Source organism: Poromitra crassiceps, assembly GCF_964638095.1.
Source record: "Poromitra crassiceps genome assembly, contig: HAP1_SCAFFOLD_474, whole genome shotgun sequence".
Lineage (NCBI taxonomy): Eukaryota > Metazoa > Chordata > Actinopteri > Beryciformes > Melamphaidae > Poromitra > Poromitra crassiceps.
In genome coordinates this window covers 50,590-75,990 of record NW_028151934.1, presented here as the reverse complement: position 1 = coordinate 75,990, position 25,401 = coordinate 50,590, and the positions used below count along the sequence as shown (strand labels likewise).

The 25,401-nt window shown below is 44.2% G+C and overlaps 2 protein-coding genes across 2 annotated transcripts in view; both read left to right on the top strand.

The window, feature by feature from the left end:
- Positions 1-21,081, top strand: LOC310771256 (organic cation/carnitine transporter 2-like; the record flags this gene model as incomplete). The annotated part of the gene is made up of 12 exons (XM_083663905.1): positions 1-263; positions 2,161-2,266; positions 5,444-5,547; positions 6,368-6,522; positions 7,263-7,434; positions 8,576-8,714; positions 8,885-9,001; positions 10,360-10,509; positions 11,739-11,815; positions 13,831-14,045; positions 14,880-15,062; positions 21,074-21,081. 12 exons carry the CDS (start codon positions 1-3, stop codon positions 21,079-21,081), a joined length of 1,689 nt encoding a protein of 562 aa, XP_083520031.1.
- Positions 21,082-23,372: 2,291 nt separating this feature from the next.
- Positions 23,373-25,401, top strand: part of LOC310771253 (trafficking protein particle complex subunit 11-like) — a gene marked incomplete at its 3' end in the record, with an annotated part of 48,698 nt that continues 46,669 nt past the window's right edge. The window contains exons 1-2 of the mRNA XM_083663904.1: positions 23,373-23,717; positions 24,610-24,829. Of these exons, the coding sequence (XP_083520030.1) occupies positions 24,623-24,829 (207 nt within the window). The remainder of the gene's footprint in view (positions 23,718-24,609; positions 24,830-25,401) is intronic.

Genomic DNA, 25,401 nt, shown 5'->3' with positions numbered 1-25,401 from the left:
ATGATGGAGTACGAGGAGGCCCTGTCCTTCCTGGGCGAGTGGGGCAGCTTCCAGAGGACCATCTTCACCCTGCTCAGCCTGAGCTCCGTGCCTAACGGCTACGTGGGCATGGCCATGGTGTTCCTGGCCGACATCCCCCCACACCGCTGCCGCCTGCCCCCCCTCGACTCCAACGCATCAGCCCCCTCCTTCAGCCTGGAGCTCAACACCTCCATCCCTCTGCAGACGGTGAAAGGGGAGGTGATCCTCAGCCGCTGCTCCAGGTAGAGAAAGAAATCCACTGCCTAGAAACGTGTTTTCTTTCTGATTTTGTCCCGTTTTCTCCCCAATTATACTTTCTACTATAATATACTATAATTTGCCGCCTGCCCCCCCTGTGCATGATTCATATAAGATGTCTGTTGTTGCAGGTACAGTCTGTGACAGGTCCTCCCTCTGTGCATGATTCATATAAGATGTCTGTTGTTGCAGGTACAGACAGTCTGTGACAGGTCCTCCTCTGTGCATGATTCATATAAGATGTCTGTTGTTGCAGGTACAGACAATCTGTGACAGGTCCTCCCTCTGTGCATGATTCATATAAGATGTCTGTTGTTGCAGGTACAGACAGTCTGTGACAGGTCCTCCTCTGTGCATTATTCATATAAGATGTCTGTTGTTGCAGGTACAGACAATCTGTGACAGGTACTCCTCTGTGCATGATTCATATAAGATGTATGTTGTTGCAGGTACAGTCTGTGACAGGTCCTCCTCTGTGCATGATTCATATAAGATGTCTGTTGTTGCAGGTACAGACAGTCTGTGACAGGTCCTCCTCTGTGCATGATTCATATAAGATGTCTGTTGTTGCAGGTACAGACAATCTGACAGGTACTCTGTGCATGATTCATATAAGATGTCTGTTGTTGCAGGTACAGACAGTCTGTGACAGGTCCTCCTCTGTGCATGATTCATATAAGATGTCTGTTGTTGCAGGTACAGACAATCTGTGACAGGTCCTCCCTCTGTGCATGATTCATATAAGATGTCTGTTGTTGCAGGTACAGACAGTCTGTGACAGGTCCTCCTCTGTGCATGATTCATATAAGATGTCTGTTGTTGCAGGTACAGACAATCTGTGACAGGTACTCCTCTGTGCATGATTCATATAAGATGTATGTTGTTGCAGGTACAGTCTGTGACAGGTCCTCCTCTGTGCATGATTCATATAAGATGTCTGTTGTTGCAGGTACAGACAGTCTGTGACAGGTCCTCCTCTGTGCATGATTCATATAAGATGTCTGTTGTTGCAGGTACAGACAATCTGACAGGTACTCTGTGCATGATTCATATAAGATGTCTGTTGTTGCAGGTACAGTCTGTGACAGGTCCTCCTCTGTGCATGATTCATATAAGATGTCTGTTGTTGCAGGTACAGACAGTCTGTGACAGGTCCTCCTCTGTGCATGATTCATATAAGATGTCTGTTGTTGCAGGTACAGACAATCTGTGACAGGTACTCCTCTGTGCATGATTCATATAAGATGTATGTTGTTGCAGGTACAGTCTGTGACAGGTCCTCCTCTGTGCATGATTCATATAAGATGTCTGTTGTTGCAGGTACAGACAGTCTGTGACAGGTCCTCCTCTGTGCATGATTCATATAAGATGTCTGTTGTTGCAGGTACAGACAATCTGACAGGTACTCTGTGCATGATTCATATAAGATGTCTGTTGTTGCAGGTACAGACAGTCTGTGACAGGTCCTCCTCTGTGCATGATTCATATAAGATGTATGTTGTTGCAGGTACAGACAATCTGTGACAGGTACTCCTCTGTGCATGATTCATATAAGATGTCTGTTGTTGCAGGTACAGACTGTCTGTGACAGGTCCTCCTCTGTGCACGATTCATATAAGATGTCTGTTGTTGCAGGTACAGACAATCTGTGACAGGTACTCCTCTGTGCATGATTCATATAAGATGTCTGTTGTTGCAGGTACAGACAGTCTGTGACAGGTCCTCCTCTGTGCATGATTCATATAAGATGTATGTTGTTGCAGGTACAGTCTGTGACAGGTCCTCTGTGCATGATTCATATAAGATGTCTGTTGTTGCAGGTACAGACAGTCTGTGACAGGTCCTCTGTGCATGATTCATATAAGATGTCTGTTGTTGCAGGTACAGACAGTCTGTGGACAGGTCCTTCTATACCAATGAGACAGAGGGATGTGTTGATGGTTGGGTGTTCAGCTCTGAGAGATACTCCTCCACCATCGTTACAGAGGTAAGGACATGGCACACAAACAACTTTAAAGTAAGATTTTAATGTAAATAGATCTCTTAAGTCACGATCTATCTGATAGAGTTAACACAATGCTGATTGAGCATATGACCCATTGATGGAAGCCTTTGTATTTTCAGTATTGCAGCATTTATCAACTTGGTTGATCTGTGGTGACACCCCAGAGAGAGTAGGCGGAGCTAACACAATAGACTCGCTCTTCAACTACCCCGTAGGTTCCCGAGAACTCCTGTGTGAAGTAGGATAACAAGCTACTTTTGCTGCTCTTTGCTAGCAAACTGATTGATGTCGCTAAAGATAACGAAACTGAAATCTTTGAGATTATCACTTTAAAACAGCGTTTCTCAAAGAAATACTGTGCTGTGAAAAGGTATTCGCCCCATTTGATTTGACTTCTAGTGATCCTAATCGAATAAACATCTCAGAATTCTCCACTAAACTTCCCAACCTCAAAATCCTGTAATGTCATGTCACCTGATTCTTGCTATCAAGACCTCTCGTGTCCTCCATCTGATCTGATCCAAATGATCTTCTTCCCCCGTCATCTCCTTCTTTCTTCCCATTCCTCTAGCTCCGTCTCGTGGTTCTCAACTTCTTCTTCTTCTTTTCCCTTGATGCTGGCGTGCCAGAGGAAGAAAACTGGTATACTTAAATCTGAAGTCCTGAGAGGCAAGGGGTGGGGGGTGAGCAGCCAGCCGCAGTTGGCTGCACCCACTCAGTCAGGCTCACTCATTCTCCCCATTCCATTTGCAGATGTAGAAGCATCAAGGTTGTCCAAACTTTGTGGTGAGACCTTTGAGGGCCGTTTTGCCCCCAGACAAAGCAAGCAAGAAGCGGGGTCCCATCAAAGCCTTGTGGACCTGACACTTTCGGCCTGCATGGAGTTTTTCTCTCCAGGACCTCTCAGTTATGTGTCCAGTGGTTCTGATGGCTGGTACCCATGGAGGGTGGGAATGGTACCTGAGAGCCAGGGTGAGATTAGCTGGTTATACCTTCAAGTGTAACTTCATCACTCACTCAGCTACAACATATAGAACGTGGCTGGCTTCACCTGACTACCCTCCTCCCCCACCATGCCAGAAAGAGTTGTGTGAAGATAGAAAGGAGCGGCCTGAGCCCCAATCAGGGGGCCAGAAGCAGCCCCGGATGCGGGTGGAGAAGCTGGCTCAGCCCATGGCGCCTCCTCGCCAACCCTCACCAGTGGAGTTGGGTGGTCATCCAGCATCTGTTGTCTACCCACCTGTGATGGGACATGGGGAGTTGGAACGGTCTGATAGGGAGTACCGTCCAACTCGAAAGTCCACAACCGCGCAATCATCAAGGCGTCCTTACCTCGCAGCCACCACCTCCCAGGGCTCTTATCCAGCGCCCTACAGTACTTACCTCAGCAGCCTCCAAGTTGGTGCCAGTATGGGCATCGACCAGTTCACCCGTACCACTCACCATGGAAGCAGAAGCAGAAGAGCCATGGCCTATTATATCAGTTTCGAGCAAATTCCCAGGTCCGGCTGGAGTCAGCGTCGGTCAGAGTCTAGGGCTTTATCGGGGTTGAGGTGCCTGCTGATGGAGATGAAGAGGTCAGGCACTTCTCAGCAGTCTCAGTGTAACCCTGTAGGAGCTAGTGGTGCAGAAAGGCTTCCGTCTGCCAGAATACACTCTTTATGCCTCATATTTAAACAGACTTAAAAAAAACGTGTAATACAGAAAAGACATGTCTTAATGAACTCATTCCCGGCCAGGGTTTCTGACCATTTTCAGTGATTTTCCGGGACCCACAGGTCTTCTATGACTATGTAAACACTGGATATCCCAAAAGACAGAACAAAGCCTCGTCTTTCATGGGGAAAAAAGTTTGCTTCTGCCTTTTTCCGTTCTTTAGTTATCAACACTTGAATGTTGGTCATTTTCACCGAAAACGCCCGTCTCTCACCAGGAAGCCGAGCAAGATACATTCCTGTTTGTGCAGTGAAGCGAGTGAGAAATTCACCCTGCACGGAGAGCGGACGGGGCGGGTCACGCTCTCATCTTCCCCGTGGGTCTGGTGCTTCCTGGTACTCGATGAGTGGAGGTCTGGTGCTTCCTGGTACTCGATGTGTGGAGGTCTGGTGCTTCCTGGTACTCGGTGTGTGGAGGTCTGGTGCTTCCTGGTACTCGGTGTGTGGAGGTCTGGTGCTTCCTGGTACTCGGTGTGTGGAGGTCTGGTGCTTCCTGGTACTCGATGTGTGGAGGTCTGGTGCTTCCTGGTACTCGATGTGTGGAGGTCTGGTGCTTCCTGGTACTCGATGTGTGGAGGTCTGGTGCTTCCTGGTACTCGAGGTCTGGGGGCAGATTTGACAGCTGAAATTTACACTATGTGAACCCTCATTCACAAAGCGGATTACTAATCTAAGTGACAGGAGAAATGATTGTTGTGCGTTTACCCTGCTTCCAGTGAAAGAAATCCTCCAGCGTTGAGTGACTGTCAAGAGCCTGTGTGACAACATGCCAAGCCCCGGGGGTAAACAATGGCGGGGAGGTTTCATGGTGATATCTATTAGTAAAAAACTACCCTATTCACGTGGGGTGTCTCACTTCAACTTGAGTCAACCAATTTGTCTTTTTCTCTGTTTGTATGTGTGTGTGTGTGTGTGTGTATGTGTGTGTGTGTGTGTGTGTGTGCCTTGGTAGAATATATTACAACTCTAGGCTACAGCTGTCAACTCATTGTGCTTGTGTTTGGGAGTCTGGGGCATGTCCACAAACTCCTGCTCCGTGGACTGCAACTAGGCAGGCTGCTAAAGCCTGATGCAAAAAAATTAGCAAAATACTGCTCCATCTCAGCCATAATAGGCAGTCTCTTTATCTGGAGAAGGCGATGCTTTGTATATCCTTGAGTGCTAAACATGCTTACATAATTTAGTTTGCATACATTATATTTAAGTCATCATCTTGCTGCAATGTCTTTTCCTGTGCTGAAGTACATGCATCAGTGTCTGGTTCAATATAAATGTACTGTACTGCGGCCTTCTTCTAAAATGTTTGGGTCTGTAATATTTGCTGTACTCTAGATCCAAATAAAAGTATTTGTGTGTGTGTGTGTGTGTGTGTGTGTGTGTGTGTGTGTGTGTGTGTGTGTGTGTGTGTGCGCGTGTGTGTGTGTGCATGCGTGCGTGTTTGTAGTGGTCTTTAGTGTGTGATGACGGCTGGAAAGCTCCATTCACCGTCACCATTTTCTTCTTTGGAGTCCTCTTTGGATCTTTCATCTGTGGAATCATCGCTGATCGGTACACACACACACACACACACACACACACACACACACACACACACACACACCTTGTAGAAGTGTTGTCAGGATCAGTAGTACTGTAGTCTACCCATGATCAGTCATCCGCAGTGTTGAGCAAGTTACTCAGGAAGTGCAATTAGTTACTTATTACTGATTATTACCCCTTTAAAAAGTAATAACATTACTTTAATTATTACTTGGTATCAAAAGTAATTAATTACGTTACTCATTACTACATTACTACAGTATGTTACTTTCGCTACGCCCCCTTCCATAAAATAACAAAACAACCTATTTAGCCAGATCAGTTTAGAACTGAATCCACTTTGTTGGAACAATAATTAACCTTACAGGAGGAGTCAACAATCCGTCAAACTGCATACTTTGTATTTATTTGCCTACCTAGGACTAAAAACTAATTAAGCCCTGTAACTGTAATATAATAACTTTTTGGAAATTATAATCCTTACATTACCAGTTACTGGGGAAAGTAAAACAATTACAGTAACTACATTACTCTAAGTTACTGCTCAACACGGGTCATCCGTGTAGCTCTGTGAGAGTTCTCCGTTTCAGCCCGAGCCTGACGGGACCCGACCCAGCCCGCCGTGCTCGGACGGGCCGGGCTTGGGCTGAGCAAAAAAATATACCAAAGAAAATGCATTTACATTAGGCCAGATCGATACTCTCTCTTTATTCTCCCTCACTCTCTTCCATGCTCTCTCACTCTCTCACACACACACACACACACACACACACAAGTTTCCAGGCCCGTTGAGAACGCTTCTCTCATTCTGTTTGTTTCTGTATCTTAGTTATGGGCGCCGGCCTATCTTCTTCCTGACCATGGCCATGCAGACGGTGTTCAGCCTCCTTCAAGCCTTTGTCAACAGCTGGGAAATGTTCTGCATGATGTACTTCATAGTGGGAATGGGACAGATCGCCAACTACTGCAGTGCCTTTATACTGGGTATGACCAGTACAGTACATGCCTTTATACTGGGTATGACCAGTACAGTACATGCCTTTATACTGGGTATGACCAGTACAGTACCTTTATACTGGGTATGACCAGTACAGTACATGCCTTTATACTGGGTATGACCAGTGCAGTACATGCCTTTATACTGGGTATGACCAGTACAGTACATGCCTTTATACTGGGTATGACCAGTGCAGTATATGCCTTTATACTGGGTATGACCAGTACAGTACATGCCTTTATACTGGGTATGACCAGTGCAGTATATGCCTTTATACTGGGTATGACCAGTACAGTACATGCCTGTATGCTGGGTATGACCAGTACAGTACATGCCTTTATACTGGGTATGACCAGTACAGTACCTTTATACTGGGTATGACCAGTACAGTACCTTTATACTGGGTATGAACCAGTACAGTACCTTTATACTGGGTATGACCAGTACAGTACATGCCATATAGATAAATAGGTGTTTTATTTGTTTTGAACGTTGTAAAGGCTTTGGGTTGCTGTTGGATTTGAATCCGTCCGTAGACAATATTTTGGGCCCATATCCAAAAATTTTAAATTTGCCCACTTTCATCCTAAAAATAATCAATAAACTAACTAGTCATTATTTATTCATTGTCTGTCCCCAGAATTGTATTGTTGACTGGATGGGAAAGCCTGGGAAAAAAACGGCTAAACCAATAGTTGTTCTTCTAATGGGTTTTCTCTACGTCTAGGCTCGGAGTTGTTGACGAAGAATGCTCGGATTAACTTTGCAGCTATAGGAGTGGCTTTCAGCTACGCCCTGGGTTACACCATACTGCCTCTGTTCGCCTTCTACATCAGGAGCTGGAGGTGGCTGCTCGTTGCACTGTCTCTACCTGGGCTACTCTACATACCTCTGTGGTGGTAAGATATAAAACTTCTGTCTCCATCTGGTCTACTGTACCTAACTTTAAGAAAAAAAGAACCGGACGGACAAACCCGCCTTTACTTTGTCACAGATGACACACATGGCAGCCAGTACACACACACACACATGCTTTGGAGGCACCATGAAATGTGTCCTCCACGTTTGACCCATCCTGGCTCGTCCTCCATGGTCAGCTACGAGTGGTGGGCAGCGGCAGTGAAGCACAAGGTGCCCAAGGTGCATGGACGGATTAACCATATGGGCAAATGGGCAGTTGCCCGCAGGGGCACCAAGCATCCAATGAATTCCCTTTTGCTTTATTGAAACATGCTACAGTCGATGCTTCACTTCGCCTGTAGATCGAGGCAGAGTAAAAGTATTGGAAAGAGGGTGTTGAGTTGTGTTGCAGCAGAGAGGGGCATGGACAAACTGCTGGGATCAACACACAATGGGAATTACTTGGGCTTGCTTGAACTGTTTTTTAAAGGAACACATCAAAAAGCATGGTCAGAAGGAGAGATGGAGGTAAAGCATGGTCAGAAGGAGAGATGGAGGTAAGCCATCATACTTGTCCTCTACTATCTGTGAAGAGTTCATCTCATTAATGGGCGAGAAAACAAAGAACGTCATAGCAGCTGAAATCCAAAATGCAAAATATGTGTCTGTAATTGTTGATTCAACGCCAGATCTATTTCACGTAGACCAGCTCACATTTGTTTTCACATTTGTCAGTGCTGACCCAATGCGGGCTTGCCAAATAATTGATATAAAATTAGGTTTTGAAATCATGAAAAAGTAAGCAGTATTCTCTGCTCTGAAACTGGGGAGGCGTTTGCCCCCAGTGCTCCCTTCCCCAAAGTGCTGTTTTTTTTGTTTTTCCTTCAGGGTAGAAGCCCTTCAGCCTGATTGGTTTGCAGATCTTATTGTGTAATAAGTCTGGAGCATAACCACGCCCACTTCAAACACAACATCAGGAACAGTACAAAAACGTGTGTCATGTCGAGCACTTTGAGATGCACAGATGCAGATGCATTACATAGTTGGAAGGTTATTGTGGATTTGAGTTTCCAGGGGACAACAAATCAGTGTAAATCAGTGGCCACCCTATTTACTGATTGTCCCTTGACCCGTCATTAGGTACCTACCAGAGTCTCCTCGCTGGCTATTGTCTCAGGGCCGCGTAAAGGAGGCGGAGCTTATAATCAGAGCGGCGGCTAAGAAGAACAGGGTAACGCCCCCTGAAGTCATCTTCAAACAGGAAGTGACTCCAATCAAGGTGCAAACACACACACACACACACACACACACACACATAAATATAACTTCCATGATGCATTCCAGTCAATCTGTCTGTCGTAAAATAAATGTTATTACAACGTCTCGTAGCCACTCAACTCCAAACTCACCTGCACTCACTCCTCCAATAACCTATTTGAACCTCTCCAGTCTGGTTTCCACCTACTCCACCTACTCGTCAAAGTATTCAACAATCTCCTCACCTCTGCTTACACCGAATCCCTCAACATTCTCATCTCCTCCGACCTGAGTGCAGCCTTCGATACCGTGAGCCATAACATGTAGCACTCAAGACTGGAAGACCACGGTATTGAAGGCATTGTATGTTTAATTAGGTCTATGCCATTTGCACCTGTCCAAACAGAATGTCAATTATGTTTAATTATGTTTAAAGTATGTCCATGCCATTTGCATCTATGTGCAGTGAATATGTCACTGTCTTTGACTTGTCTTATTGCTTTACTGCCTTATTGCTTGTTGCTTCTGTTGTTTTCCTGCACCTATATGCCCTGTTATTTTGCACTATGTTGTAACGGAGTCTACAGCACAATCATTTCACACGTGATACTTTCAGGGCCGCCCATAAGTGGGGGTAAAGGGGTAAGCTGCCAGGGCCATCGCCACTAGGGGGGGGCATTGGAGCCAGGCAAAACAAAATAACACTAAAATATATCTCCCATCCTGAAAATGCGGCAACTCTTATTTTTTGCAAGGAGTCGAACAAATACACAAAACACAGCAGCAGTAACAAGGCATGCTTGGGCAGGAGTGCTCCTGTGGAAAATAGTGCCATTCTGATGTAATCCCCCATCCGACCAGTGCAGTGAGAGGCAGCAATGTGCCGCAAGGCATCTAGTCTGCCGGAAAGCCAAACGAAGAAGAAGAACAAGGCAGGCTTGGGGCGGACCATTTTGCTTGGGGCAGCAGCAGCTAGAGGGACCATTTATGGTGTAACACACAACACAGACAGGTGATGGCAAACAAAACCAGACCGGTGATAGCAAAATGCCAGGAGCAAAACAAAAGTCAGGATGCCAAAATCGCAGGGCAAAAAAAAGTGGGAGCAGGCAAAGGCTTTAGACCCAAATAATAATCTGTTAACAAACTTTTTTCAGTCAGCTCCGAAAGCTGCAGCGTTGATATGAGTAAAGCGTGCGCGGGGGAGGATGGGGGGGGGGGGGGGGGGGGGGCATTTGCACCCTTCCAGGGGCACTGCCATCTCTCTGGGCGGCCTGTACTACGGAGTGATAATAAAAATCTTGAGTCTTGAATCATTGCACTCAGCTGGTCCTACCTCTCCAACCAATCTCAAATCTCTGCCCGAACCCGAGCCCGGCCCGTGCCGTGTCGGAATTTCTCCTCTATTCCTTGGGCCAGGGCTCCTGGACAGATATAATACCTTTTTTTATATCATTGGGGTAATATTGGGTGCGATAAACATAATGTTATAACATTGCAACCTTAAAAACGTATGTATTCATTAGACTGAACAAACACCATGGATATAGTTTAGATAAACAGCCAACGTACTAAGAAAATATTGGGGTTGCTCCTCCTGTCTGCAATAAAAGCCTGGGTGCAACAACTCAAGTGACAAAACTGAACTCCTCCTCATCGCTTCCAAGTCCACCCTCATCAACACCACCCTCATCAAGTCCACCCTCAGTAACCAACCCAACCAACACTCAACATCGATCAACAAATCCTCCTCCTACCACCTCCACAATATTGCCAAGATCATCTCCTCCCGTCTTGATTACTGGCATTCCTCCACGGCATCAACACCACCCTCATCAACTCCCCCCTCATCAACTCCACCCTCATCAACTCCACCCTCATCAACTCCCCCCTCATCAACACCCCCCTCATCAACACCACCCTCATCAACTCCACCCTCATCAACTCCACCCTCATCAACACCACCCTCATCAACACCACCCTCATCAACACCACCCTCATCAACACCACCCTCATCAACTCCACCCTCATCAACCCCACCCTCATCAACACCACCCACCACCCTCATCAACTCCACCCTCATCAACACCACCCTCATCAACTCCACCCTCATCAACTCCACCCTCATCAACTCCACCCTCATCAACACCACCCTCATCAACTCCACCCTCATCAACTCCACCCTCATCAACACCACCCTCATCAACTCCACCCTCATCAACTCCACCCTCATCAACACCACCCTCATCAACACCACCCTCATCAACTCCACCCTCATCAACACCACCCTCATCAACAGACTCCAACTGGTCCAGAATGCAGCCGACCCACTTCTCACTCACACCAAATCATGGCAGCACATCACCCCAGTCCTAAAACAAACCCCTTCCCAACTGGGCTCCCATATCTCACTGACCTGTCTGTCTGTCTGTCTGTCTGTCTGTCTGTCTGTCTGTGTGTCTGTCTGTCTGTCTGTCTGTCTGTCTGTCTGTCTGTCTGTCTGTCTGTGTGTGTGTGTGTGTGTGTGTGTGCGTGCGTGCGCGCGCGTGTCAAAAGTATCGATGGTATCAATAAAAGTCAATACTACAAATTGGAAATGGATACAATACTCATTTGCAACTGAAAAATCAAACATACCACTGATTTCTCCCTCCCTGTCATTGGTGGGTATCTTTTGCTTCAACAAGTTCAACGTATTCTGATAGGTTGATGGCTAGAGCAGGTGTAATCTGCTGTGTTATGATAGGCTGATGACTAGAGCAGGTGTAATCTGCTGTGTTCTGATAGGCTGATGACTAGAGCAGGTGTAATCTTCTGTTTAAGGTCAAAGTTTTTAATGAGTTTTATCAGACCTAGATTATGGAGAAGCGTGCATCTGTCCGTCCATCGTCCATTGTTTATTTTTTAAGCCTCTTGATGTGTTGTTGTCATTCCCCCGCGTGGTATCGAAAATGGTATAGAGTATTGATATTTTCCTGGGTATCGGTATCGAAGTAGAAATTCTAGTATCGTGACATCCCTAGTGTGTGTGTGTGTGTTTGTTTAGGAGAAAGAATACACCTGGCTGGACCTGTACCAGACTAGAGACATCAGACAACTCTCCATCATCAACATATTTATCTGGTATGTTGTTTTTTGTCTTTTCTATAATAAAATGTGATTCTGTAAGAAGTCAGTGTTACTGTTAACATACACGCTCCACACCAAGATGATCCTGAATAAGCTGATCATTCTTCTGGCAACCTAATATAAGAATGAGAACTGTTATTCACAAGCTTTATAAGAACATTACAATGGGGCGGCTGTGGCTCAGGAGGTAGATTAGGTCGCCCACCTAGAAGGTCGGTGGTCCTCCTCCAGTCCACATGTCGAAGTGTCCTTCGGCAAGACACTGAACCCCAAACTGATGTCACTGATGATGACATCATCAGTAATGTCACAATGATGTCACAACCATGTATGACATCATCACTGATGACATCACAATTAGCTAATTAGGGCAATCACCTAATTAAAAGATATGGCTCCGTCAGGTCACCCCCACGGGTGCCCTTTACACACTCTGAAGGTTTCAGCCCGATCGTACATAAAACGGCATAGCTGTGGCCGAACACAGAACTTGAAACAGTGGACAGAGCCCACATACTCAATTTTATAGATATCAGATAGATAGATAGATAGATAGATAGATAGATAGATAGATAGATAGATAGATAGATTAGATAGATGGATGTACGTAGATGGGGAGATAACAGGAGAGAGTGAAAGCTATTACCAAGTATATGCACTACATTCTCTCCTTGGGCTAACTTCTTAGTCATTGAAATCCTAGTGAAATCACACAATTGACTCATTTTGCTGGGGACTCCCCTGCGAGCCCTCGTCAAGCTGACGTTTGAGTATATGAGACTAGCTGCCACCGGCTTAGCTCCAAGTCGACGCTATTGCACAAGTATGTTTTCCGCTTTAGGGAGTAGGGCTGATATGTGTCTGGCTATACGTTGCCAGAGAGAGGGAAGATGGCAGTGGTGTATAAAGTACTCGAAAACCATACTTAAGTAAAAGTAAAGATATCTTCCCAGAAAAAGACTTTGGTAAAAGTCAAAGTCACTCATTAGAATATTACTTGAGTAAAAGTCTTAAAGTACTTGATATTTTCTGTACTTAAGTATCAAAAGTAATTTTCTGATATTAAATGTACTTAAGTATTGAAAGTACAAGTAAATGTTGCAAAAAAAATCAAGCAAAAGACATGCCTGGGCTTGAGTGGAAGTCTTATTTCTTCTTCTTGACTTTTATAGCCGCTGGCAAACAATGTTATGTTGCATTACAGCCACCAAATGGAATGACGTGTTGATCGTGATTAACGTAACTTGCAAACTAGCAGCACTGATTTACCAAACCTGATTGCTTGCAGGCTACCCAATTTCTTCTGATGTTACTTTGTAACTAAGATGCTTGGGGGAAATGTAGTGGAGTAAAAGTATACATTTTATTTGGGAAATGTAGTGGAGTAAAAGTGAAAGTTGACAGAAATATGAATACTCAAGTAAAGTACAGATACTCAGAAAAAATACTTAAGTATTTATACTTACCGTAGTTACATTACACCACGGGAAGATGGTTTGTGAAGATTTTATCCGAGGAAACATTTGTGTGTTTCTGTTTTGTGTTGTGTAAAATATTGGCCTGAGGGAAGATTGTTGAGGTTACTTAGGCCTGGCTGTATGTAGGCCTGAGGGAGCGTTTTCTGACTTCTTTCCTCCCAGCGGCTGTCAAGACTTTTTAATTCTGTACATTCTTGAGTGTACAATGGTTTTAAATTGCTCCTCTCAATTAGCTACTAAAGGCACTTTTATCCAGCACTTTTAATGTAATTTTGTACTTTTTTTAATGCAGTTTTTACTTGTATTCTTGCTATAATCTGTTTTTACTGTTGACTGTACGTGGTATTATGTGGCTGTCTCTTTTTTAACCCTGTCCACTTGCTGCTGTAGCACTGAAATTTCCCCTTGTGGGACGAATAAAGGATTATCTTATCTTAAATGTATGACCATTTTCATGGCAGAAAATCAAAACCTGACATAGTTAAAATGTGTGTATCTATTTATTTATCTATCTGTCATTTTATCATGTAGGATTGTCATGTCCATGACATATTATGGAATGTCTCTGAACACACCAAACATGGACGGAGACCCGTACGTAAACTGTCTGGTTTTAGGAGCGACTGAGTTTGTTGCTTATGGCATTATGTGGTTTGCCATTCTCTACCTTCCTCGACGTTTATTGCTCCCCATCACCCTGCTGCCCTCTGGACTCCTACTGCTGCTCGTCAGATTCATACCTGATGGTATAATAGACACACACACACACACACACACACACACACACACACACACACACACACACACACACACACACACACACACCGTGATGTCATAAATTAGTAATGTCACAACAATGTCGGACCCATGGAATTACCATTGGCAGCAAATGTAACATTTTGAGTAAGTAACAGATTAAGCATATTTACCACGTAGACAATGGCAAACAGGTGAGTCACACACAAGTTGCAAAAAGTAAGATGCACTGCGTCCTACTTCCTGTCTCGCTCTCGCACTGTTTGGATGTCATGAAGAGAATACTCAAGAGCACAGTGCCATCTAGTGGCTTTAGTGGGAACGTATTTCCCACTAGGCTACATTATGAATAGACATTGTGGCATCATCAGTGACACACATCTTCAATTATTACATACATCACTCACTGAAGATGTCATTTCATTTGAGGTTTAGTCTTTAACATGCATTACGAATACAACAAGTTGTTGTTAGATTGTCCCATTGTACAATTTAGCCACTTAAGGACGAACCAAAATGATCCAGATGTTTCTGGTAAATTGTTTGTTTCGGTGCTTGTCTATGCTAACACTTTAGCTTAAATACACTATGTTGAGTGATAGAAGGCTTCATGCTAACACTTTAGCATGGGTGATAGAAGACACGAGTAACTTTTTATAGATTGGTAACTGTAATATAAATGCTGAAATTAAAATTTTGAAATTTTTCCATTTCATTCCTGAGAAAAATGGCTGTCAAAAATTATTTTGGCAGTCTTCTCATGTCGTGTCATCTCTTCTATTCTCATCTCGTATTCTCATCTCTAATAATTGCATCTTTTCTAGATCTGCCGGGCGTGACGCTAACTGTGGTGATGATAGTGAAGATAGCGGTGACAGGTGGGTTTGGTTTCCTCTACCTCTACGCCACAGAGCTCTTCCCCACTGTAGTGAGAAACATGGCACTAGGCTCCTTATCCATGGCCTCCCGTGTTGGCAGCACTGTCTCACCATACCTCGCTTTCATGGGTAAGCTTTACCTGTGTGTGTGTGTGTGTGTGTGTGTGTGTGCATGCGTGCGTGTGTTCCACTTCCTCTACTTATTTTTTTCTTTTTAATTTAGATTGATTGATTGATTGATTGAATGTCTTCACAGGGATAGAAAGATGAACTACTTTTCACATATTTTTTTTACAAGGGGCCTAAAGTTAAGATTTGGATTTAGGATTATGGCAGTTTCATGTCATCTCTTCTGTGGATATAGTAGTTTTCTCTCCTGGCAGTTTCATGTCATCTCTTCTGTAGATATAGTAGTTTTCTCTCCTGGCAGTTTCATGTCATCTCTTCTGTGGATATAGTAGTTTTCTCTCCTGGCAGTTTCATGTCATCTCTTCTGTGGATATAGTAGTTTTCTCTCCGCGGTTTGCAGGCCAGGCAGGACTACTATTAGTCTAGTAGGAACGAGGGGTCCCCGCGCACCCGAAAGATATATTTTTCTAACATAGATTTTTGTACTCCTCAAGGTGTCTAATAAACACATTTTGTTGTTACCCCGTTGAAATAGTGTCCCATGGGTCCGTTTGGCGGCCATCTTTGCGGGCATATTGCGATGTCTGATGAAAATGGATAAGGGTCATAACTTTTGAACTAGACGTCATACAGAGACAAATGACACCACTTTTCTGTATGATTTTTGCATGAGGAATTGATTGAGAGGGTTGTTTTAATGATTTTAACAGGTTTGGTATAGTAAAACTCAAAAACATTTGAAAAAAGTGTCTAATTTACACTCAAAATCTTGCAAAAGAAATCTATCTACATATTAGTCCATGGGCCAGAAGGGTTGGGAATAATGCTCATATTGATTTTTGGCAAGGTATACATCTCTAGAATTAGAAAATATGTGAGAGCATTGCACCAATGGTAGATAAATGTGTGTTATCACTCGATTTATAACACCATGCAAAACATAATAGTTGCGGGACTTAGGGACATTTGAGGCTAAGTTCATGCAAATCAAGTCTAAAAGCACCAGATTTTGCCAAGAATTAGCCCAGGGCATGCTCTAACAATTGAGCCAGAGTGCCCGAGCCGGTGACCCCCGGGGTCACCATGGCGGCCAGATCCAATATGACCACTGTCCGAAAAAGATTTTGGCTATAACTTTTGAAAGAGATGAGCTAGAAATACAGACTTGGTGTCTATCTTATGTTTTTTGACCATTAGAAAGGTGTTGGAATGCTTATCTTTACTAATGAAGATGTGTGTGGACCCCTAATCTGCATATTTCCAAGATGGCTACCTGAATATGAGTTTTACATAACTGTTCATGCTTTTAGTAAACTCGGGTGTCCATTTTATGGTTTTTGAGTTTTAGAAACACATTGTAATACTTAGATTTATGGTTGAATCTATCTATAGCACTCTACTTTGCATAGTAAGTAGGCTACCAATATGGCTGCTAACCAATTTCTTTTTTTACATAGACTTTCACCCAGATTGAGTGTAGACTTGTAAGAATAAGTTACCATCAAACTGGTGGAAACAAACAATCTACAGTATGTATCTTACAGATTGTATTGAAACAATTAGACAAATAGAGTAGAACCCATTCCCATTGATACAGGTAAGAGCCAGTCTGTGCATCAATGCTCTCCATAAATGTGAAATGCTATCAATACTGATCAAAGGTGTTTAGAATTTGAACAAAATATTACAATATCAGAAACAAAAACAACAGAACAAAACATATATTGGTGCCTATATGTACAAGTGAGTAGTAGCCTACTTATGTACATAGGTTGAATTGAGTTAGAAGTGCTCAGTCCTTTTGATTTACCAGGGTGACTGATTTTGCATAAAAGACTTCAGATGACAAGTGGGTTTTGTTTATATCCTTATTTCCACAGCCAGATTACTCAAATATTGTTGTCTCGACCCTCATTGTTGGTACAGGCACTCTTGCATCCACATTGAGGTGCCACGGGCTCCAGCTTTACAACATTCACAGCACCCACTACTACATGACTTTTTGCAGACGCAGCAGAGAATGATTGCTCAGGCTTTACTGGCATCTGGAAGATGGGTCCAGTAAGGTTCCAAAGTCTTGGTCATGGAGTCCCAGTACCAGCCCCACGTACTGAACTCTGGATATTTTGCTGGACAGAGGTTGCCTGATTCCAGTAGAAGCTGACCTGCAGCAGTCCCCATTTTACATGCTGAATCAGTGCATTTTGGGTGGGAGGCAGGTTCTCTTGATGCATTTGAAAAAAGCATATGTCTAGCATCATCTACTTGGCTGGAGCCACAGCTTTTGCTGTACATGACAACCCCAAGGTGAGGGCAACCAGGGTTTTGGGATGAACTCCTCCTTTCTACCAAGAAGGATGTTAATACTCTCCAACAGATCTGAATATGACATATCTGCACTTCAGCCTTGTAACCATCCTGAAGCAGACACTACAGTAGAATGATTTATAGCACCTGGCACATGCTGGGCCAGTAGCCATAGAAACTCAGAATCCATACGTCCGACAGTGATGTTGTAATACTTGCAATACCCTTCTTCTACACATTAGGCCTCACAGAGCACTGGATCGGCTTCACATGGAAAGTACATTTATGTTCACAAAATCTGCAATGTTCTTGGACCCCAGAGATCACTGGCATTACATCTCTTCCATGTGCTAAAATGATGTGATACTACATCAGCCTTCCAGGGCTATGGGAAAAGGAGTGGATGGGCAGCTTGGGAAGCAACATCGGATCTCACTGAGACCGTGGACGCCTTCACCTTGGAGCCTGAACCGATCAACTCAGATGTCGATGTCCAAAGACTGGAAGCATTATGGTTGTTGTCATGTCCAGCAAGAGCTGTGTCTCCAGCCAAGTAGATGAAGCCAGACATCAGCTTTTCTCAAATGGTACCAAGTCCCTTGAGAACTTGCCTCCCACCCAAGATGCACTGATTCAGCATGTCAAATGGGGACTGCTACAGACCAGCTTCTACTGGAATCAGGCAACCTGATATCATATCAATTGGGTTAGGGTATGGTCGTGGTTAAGAAAACCCTGATCTTAACCACATCTATTTGACTTGCTGCATGTGCTGTGTGTTTGAGCTGGGCTGTAGTCCAGTGGTGAAAGACCATGCCTTCCAACCCAAAGGTTTGTGGTTTGAATCCCGGTACGGACACTAAAACCTTTTCAAGTCTTTCATTGGGAAAGCCATAACAAAACTGCCTAGAGATCCATTGTAAGTTACCTAGCTGATGGTCTAGGGGTTAAGGCGATCACCTTAACAGCCGCATTGTATGCGGAGAAGTGCAGGTTTGATTCCTGCAGGGGATTTGAAGTCGTCTCCCCACCCCTCCCTCCTCCCCACCCCTCCCTCCTCCCCCCCCTCCCTCCTCCTCTCCCCACCCCTCCCTCCTCCTCCCCCCCCCATCTCCCCCCCCTCCTCCCCATCCCCTACTCCCTCCTCCCCATCCCTCCCTCCTCCCCCCCCCCCCCCCTCCCTCCCTCCTCTGCCATCTCCCGGCCTCCTTCCTTCACCGTGTTCTCACTCAACCACTCTACCATCTCTGCAGGGACTGTGCCTGCTCCCCTCTCTCTGCAGGCTCAGTCCCTGCGGAGATGGTAGAGTGGTTGAGTGGGAACAGGGTGAGAGGAAGGAAGCCGGGAGATACATAGATAGATGGCAGAGGAGGGGATTTTGTTGGAGACGGGAGGAGGAGATGGGGGGGGGGGGGAAATGGTGGTGGACAGGTTGGAGGGGTGAGGGAGACAGGAGGGAGTGAAGGGGAGGGAGACAGGTGGGAGTGAAGGGAGGAGGTTGGGGGGGGAGGTGCCTCTCTTGCTATTCTCTACGCAGGTGCAACCTCCTGCATTGTCTTTGTCCTCTCTGTCCTCTCCTCCCTCATGTCCTCTCTCTAGCCTCCCTACCTCCTGTCTGTCCTCTCTCTCTCTCCTCCTGTCCTCTCCTGCCTCCTCTCTCTAGCTCCCTGTCTGTCCTCTCCTCCCTCCTGTCCTCTCCTGCCTCCTCTCTCTAGCCTCCCTACCTCCTGTCTGTCCTCTCCTCCCTCCTGTCCTCTCCTGCCTCCTCTCTCTAGCTCCCTACCTCCTGTCTGTCCTCTCTCCTGCCTCCTCTCTCTAGCCTCCCTCCTGCCTCTGTCCTCTCTCTAGCCTCCCTACCTCCTCTCCCTCCTCTGCCATCTATCTCCCCGCCTCCTTCCTCTCACCCTGTTCACTCTACCATCGCTGCAGGGATTGCGCCTGCAGAGGAGAGGTCCTCCGCCTTAACCCCTACAGCCTGGGTAACTTACAATGGATCTCTAGGCAGTTTTGTTATGGCTTTCCCCACAAAGGTTTTATTGTACTTTATAAATTCAACAGATCACTATTCAAAACTTGACAAGACAAAACTGAACTAAACCAGTAGGCTAAGCCCCTGCAAATGGGTCCAGTTACAGTATGTAGGCAGCAGTCCTGGTGCCTTCCCCTGTCAGAAGCAGGGACATGAATCTCCCATTGAAGGATGCAGCCCCTCCTATGCCAGTTTGAGTTTTAACCTCTGTGTGCCCATGTAGTCTGGGCACCTTCCACCCCGCTTTTTGTCATGGGGGCGTAAACCCCGGACCCAGAATTAACACCGGATGGCAATGCGCCTAACAACGTCTTTGTTGCCGTTAGCTTGACGCGGTGATGTTACCTAAACTAGAGTCTGATCAAAACAAAGCTAGCGTTACATAAAACAAAACGTTTATGCAATATGGCATCTCCGCCACCACCGCCTGACACACCGGTCAAAACGGTGAAAGAGGATTCTGATACTTGGGTCAAATTGTCAAGTTAACGTGAAAGTTGACGAGCTAGAAACGCTGCCATCCGGTCTAGGGCGGGCTCTAGGCGGGAACCAGTAGGGTGACAAAATCAATTGTGGGCGGGAGCCAGGCTCTTTCTCGCCGAGAAGAGCCTGGTGACGCGAGGTTAGTGCCCATGGGACAGTGATGAACTCCATGCTCACATAGGCTATATAGGCTGTGCGTGGGTGTGTGTGTGTGTGTGTCTGTCTGTGTGTAGATAGATAGATAGATAGAGAAATAATCCGGAGCCTGATTTTTTAATTAGGTGATTGCCCTAATTACCTAATGATGTCAGTGATGATGTCATCCTTCCTGGCTGAGGCTAATAAGTTCAGTGATGATGTCATCAGTGATGATGTCATCCCACTGATTATGTCAGTGATGTCATAAATCACTGATGTCATAAGTGATGTCATCAGTGATGTCACAATGAAGTGACATCACTGATGATCATCAGCATTGTGACATCACTGGTAGCGCGCTCGATTCCTAGTATATAGTGTGTGTGTTATGTTATTACTGTTGTGCATAATTATCACTGGAAATATCGTGTGCTTCCCAGTGCGCGCCCCACCGCCTTATTAGTCATGAGATTGTATTCATTTTTATTTTTACTACAGTTATTGTTATTGTTATTATTGCTACTGTGTGCACCCAATCTCTCTCTCTCTCTCTCTCTCTCACTTGGTCAAAGCAGATGGCCGCCCACCTTGAGCAAGGAGTGTTTCCTTTCGCCAAGTGCTCGCTCATGTGTGAGCATTTTTTCAAATGTTGGGTCTAAAATGAAAAGCCCATGACCTGCTCGAGCTATTATGAAAAGTGTCTTGATATAACTTTTATGATTTGGCACGATATAATTTATATAGGTAATACAAAATTGACTTGACTTGGATCGCAGTATTTTTCAAAATAGCTTATAGTTCAACATCATATATAAAATTTGGTGATTCGTGATTATGTCACATACTGTGTATTGTGCACTTGTGCCAATCAGCCCTAACCCAGCTACCATCACAGACTGTGAAAATCTTATATCAGATTTTTGCTGATTCCTATTTCTATCTCTCTTATCTGGAAGTAATTCCATGCAATATCTCCAACTTTATCATGTTTAGGTGTTATACACCCCTTACCATTTTCCCCCCACAACCCATCCCTGTGTCTCCCCATATGTAGGCCTATAAGGATTTGGGTCATAGGTTTAAGGTAAATAAATAAATAAAACATAAATTTAAAAAAATCACTCGAGCAACTGGACTGCCCAACTGTGATGTCATCAGTGATGTCACTCGAGCAACTGTGATGTATGTATGAGCCGATAGGCTATATGAGCTTTCATCTGTGAATAAGGTCATCTAGTGGTCATGGTCAGTCATTACAACATCCCAATCATCACTCTTCATTTCAAATGCATTGTTGCAAGATAAGAATAACGTGGTTCTTTTAATAAATTAAGTGTAGTTAGGCTAGTGGAAATTAATGATTCATGATCTCACAGAGTTCTGACTAATGTTAGTAATAGTAGGCCTACATGGCCCTCAGATCATAAAGTCTCAAATGAACCCATTTCAGCCTTAAAGAGGACATGAAACATTTCATTTCAATTCAGACAAGACACTGCTTTCAAGTCAAGTCAAGTCCTACCTATCTTTACCTAGCTAGCTACCTAGCTACCTAAATTTGCCTAGCTATACCTACAGATGCTGTCACTAGGTTGACTGTACACTATATACCGGTAGAATGTTTTGATGAATCAAAACAACCACAATGCAAGTCAGAAACACAACAGCATGTGCTGTGAGCCTGTTAGAATTCCAAATCGTACCACAAACACTTCAACTTGCCTGTACTCCACTACCCTACTGTAGGCCTACTGTACAGTCAACCGTAGTGACATCATCGTGCAGTGCCCTAGTTGGCGAAAATGTGTGTAAATGTCAGACTTGAAAGCCGTGTCCTGTCTTGTCTGAGGTGAGATGCAAATTAACTCATCATGATCAAATGTTTAGTGTCCTCTTTAAAGTTTCATCTTTCAATTATCTGGAAGGGGAGGGCTGTTCAAACTACGTTTGACTAAGTGTTTTACTTTGAAGATCTGTTGTCTTCCTAACGTGAAAAAAAACTGAAAAAAAGATGGTGCTAGAAGGTTCCTGAACATTGTGGACATTTCTCATTTCTGGAGAGGAGATTGAGAAAACACTGAGGCATGAATTCTCACAGACTCAGACAATAGAGTACCGCAGGAATGAGTCGGACGTAGCAAATCGCCACCATCTTGGTTCGTAAGGGGAAAATTCGATAGGATTTCGGTCAGGACGGCTGAATCACTGCCGATCTTTCGGAAAAGACTAAAGACGCACCTTTTCAGGCTCCATCTGGGCCCTTCTTGATCTAACTTCGTTCTCTCTCTTTCACCCAAAAAAAAAAAAAAAAAAAAAACTAACCTTAACTTGTACCACTAACCTAAACTTGTACCACTGTTCCTTCAGAAGTTGTAGTTATCACAGACTGTGCTCCATAGTAGATTGCTCTATTGCTGACAAAAATGTGTTATTGTAAGTCGCTTTGGATAAAAGCGTCTGCCAAATGACGTAATGTAATGTAATGTAATTTTAGTATGGGGATTTCTATTAAAATGCATGAAATAAGGTAGGCCTATGTGGTTAACACAAGCTTATGGGAGTGGAAATGTGTGTTCAGCAAGATCATCTTCACAGACGAGGACCACCTCGAAACCTCACGTGAGGTTTCGGGAGTAGGCTACAACAATGGCGGAAAGTATGGAGTCCGTGTCACCAATTGACTCTAAAAAGTTAGGCCTATATATTTCATTATTCTGTTCATAGCTATCATTTATTTTAGTAGATACCAATTGTGGCCTATGGAGCTAGGCTATACCATAATGACACACTACTTGCTTTTGGTAAGGAAACACCAGCCACGAGAAAACAACCTTACTTCTGGCCACCTGTCATCCATGTTTGTTGCTCTTTCTGACCAACTTGAGCACTTGAATGGTGTCATGTAGCAACTACGAATTCACAACTGGTAAGTGCGAGCTTCCGAGGAGTACGTGAATGCAGCACAATGGACACAGTATCGGGAATGGGAGCACATCACTGTAAATAGTTTGCACTCAAAGATGTCAGAATCCTGTAGGAGGCGGTAATGCAACACTTGGATGCCAACTGCCATAAAAGTCAACAGAAGAAGAAGAAGAAGAAGAAGAAGAAGAAGAAGAAGAAGAAGAAGAAGAAGAAGAAGAAGAAGAAGAAGAGGAAGAGGAAGAAGAAGAGGAGGATAACCTTCAGGGGATAAGCGTTGGATAAACTACTCATTCTGGAGTATTTAATATCAACAAGATTAATTAATACAATCTGAGAAAATTGATTGACAAAGAGAATAGATTTTAGTCCACACTCCAGGTCAATGGGTGGCGGTAATGCACCCGAAAGCTGTTTGCCAACCGCCATTAAAACCACAAGAAGAAGAAGAAGGTGGTGACCGGAAATACAAACAAACCGGCTGCTAGCTAGCTTGTGTTTTTCTCCAATTAACGTTAGCTGCTGGAATAGCTACTTTACTTCTGTCTCTGTGGAATCTATCCACTGACTGATGACACACCGCAGATTGGTTTTCGGGCGATGACCAGATCCGGAGTTGGGATAAAACGACTCGTCTCGGCCTGGAGCTCCAGCTGTACAGACCTGACAGCTAGCCTAGCCTAGCTAGCCTCTTCTCCTTAACCCACCCGACTGCTAGCTAGTGGACTGCAGCTTACTCGCTCTTAACACCCTTCACTTCATGTGATGCAGTCGCGGTATGTTTTTTTCTTAATATATATTAGCTAGCTAGTTACTTCATAATGTGACACGCAAAACGCAACTTTATTACCAGTTGATAAAAGGACATCAAGTAGACATGACAGGATAAGGTTAAATGGCAATGGCTAGCTTACTTCCTGCTTGCTATGTTGTCATGTTTGTCTTCGTAACCTAAAGTTAGCAAGTAGCTAAACTGTCATATAATGAGATACAGTAGACTTTCATTTGAATGTGACAAGTGTTTGTGTCACATTAGCATTACACCACTAACGTTGGTTAGCTTCTGGCTGCCTGTCACTCTAGCCTCCTCCAAAATGCACCAAAACACTGCGTCCATGTCTCAAAATCGATATCATTTTACCCAAACCAACACTAGTTTTCTCCCAACAAGAACACTAGTCATAACACATTGAGCTAAAACACTAACAACAGGTAGCCTTACAGTAGACGCAGTATTTCGTACTTGGGTTGACATAGGAAATGTATAGATTATGTTTTTTTTTCTTTTCTTTTTTTAAAGAAACCTTATTGAAAACACAAACATGCCACAATTTGTCTCTATAACTATATTCGTTTTTCTTTTAGGATTTTGAATATATTTAACATATTTCAATATAGTATTTTTTCATTTAGCAAATTGCTGTCCACTTAAATTTGAACTTCAATTTAGCATGTTTGAAAAGAGTATCTAAACGTTCACAAAAGGGGCTATAGATACAGTTTTGCTGGTGTTTGAGAGCTACGGTTGACCACTCCTGGCATACATTGACTATGACACATTTCTGGTAATGAGTGGTGTAAGAGCCTCTGAGATTGTTTTCCTTTACTGATCTTATAGCTGTTCTGTTTTCTGATCTTAGAATGAGAATGCTGATGTTTTTCTTTTAGGTGTTGAACAGTCATGATGGCAGGTTCCCAGTGGGAACTCCCTCCAGAGTTATGTTGTCGGCCCATGGCCTTTGTAGCTTTGACCGGGCTGGATGTGGTCTACAACGCAGTGCACCGAGCCATCTGGGATGCCTTCTGCGCTAACCGCCGGGCCGACAGAGTCCCCATCTCTTTCAAAGTCCTCCCAGGAGACCACGAGTACCCCAAATGTCGCACCAAGGTGAGCAATAGACAGCGAGATCTTCAAGAAGTAATTCACATCAACCTCTCCCAATTGATTGCTATCATTTGAAAATGTTAACATTTTCAAAATCACACTGATTGGCCACAGCGGGGCACTAGAAGTACAGGTCAAAATTAACAAGGTAACAGTATTGTAAACATGTCCTCCACAAATGACACAGTCTCTCTGGTCAGTAATTTGGAAAATGCATGCTGAGATGCATAATTTCCTCAAGTTTGACTAAATTTCAATAAGCAGTGTCTGATGGCACATTCAATTTGTATTGGGAACTAGGAATTATCTCATTTGAATAAACAGTATTTACTACAACTTTCACTACTGTTGAAGTGCGGAGCTGCCATCTTGGGGGATGAAATCTGAGGTCAGGTGACGTCACAGGGCGGCGTTCCTGTCTTTGACCTGGGAAATTCCTAGTTCCCATTACCAATGGAGTGTGCATGAGATATTTTGTGTATTGAATGTTTGGTGGATGAGGGAATGAACAGAAGGAAACAATTTCATAATTGGGGCCAGAAATAATCACACCTCCTCCTATAAGTTAAAATTAC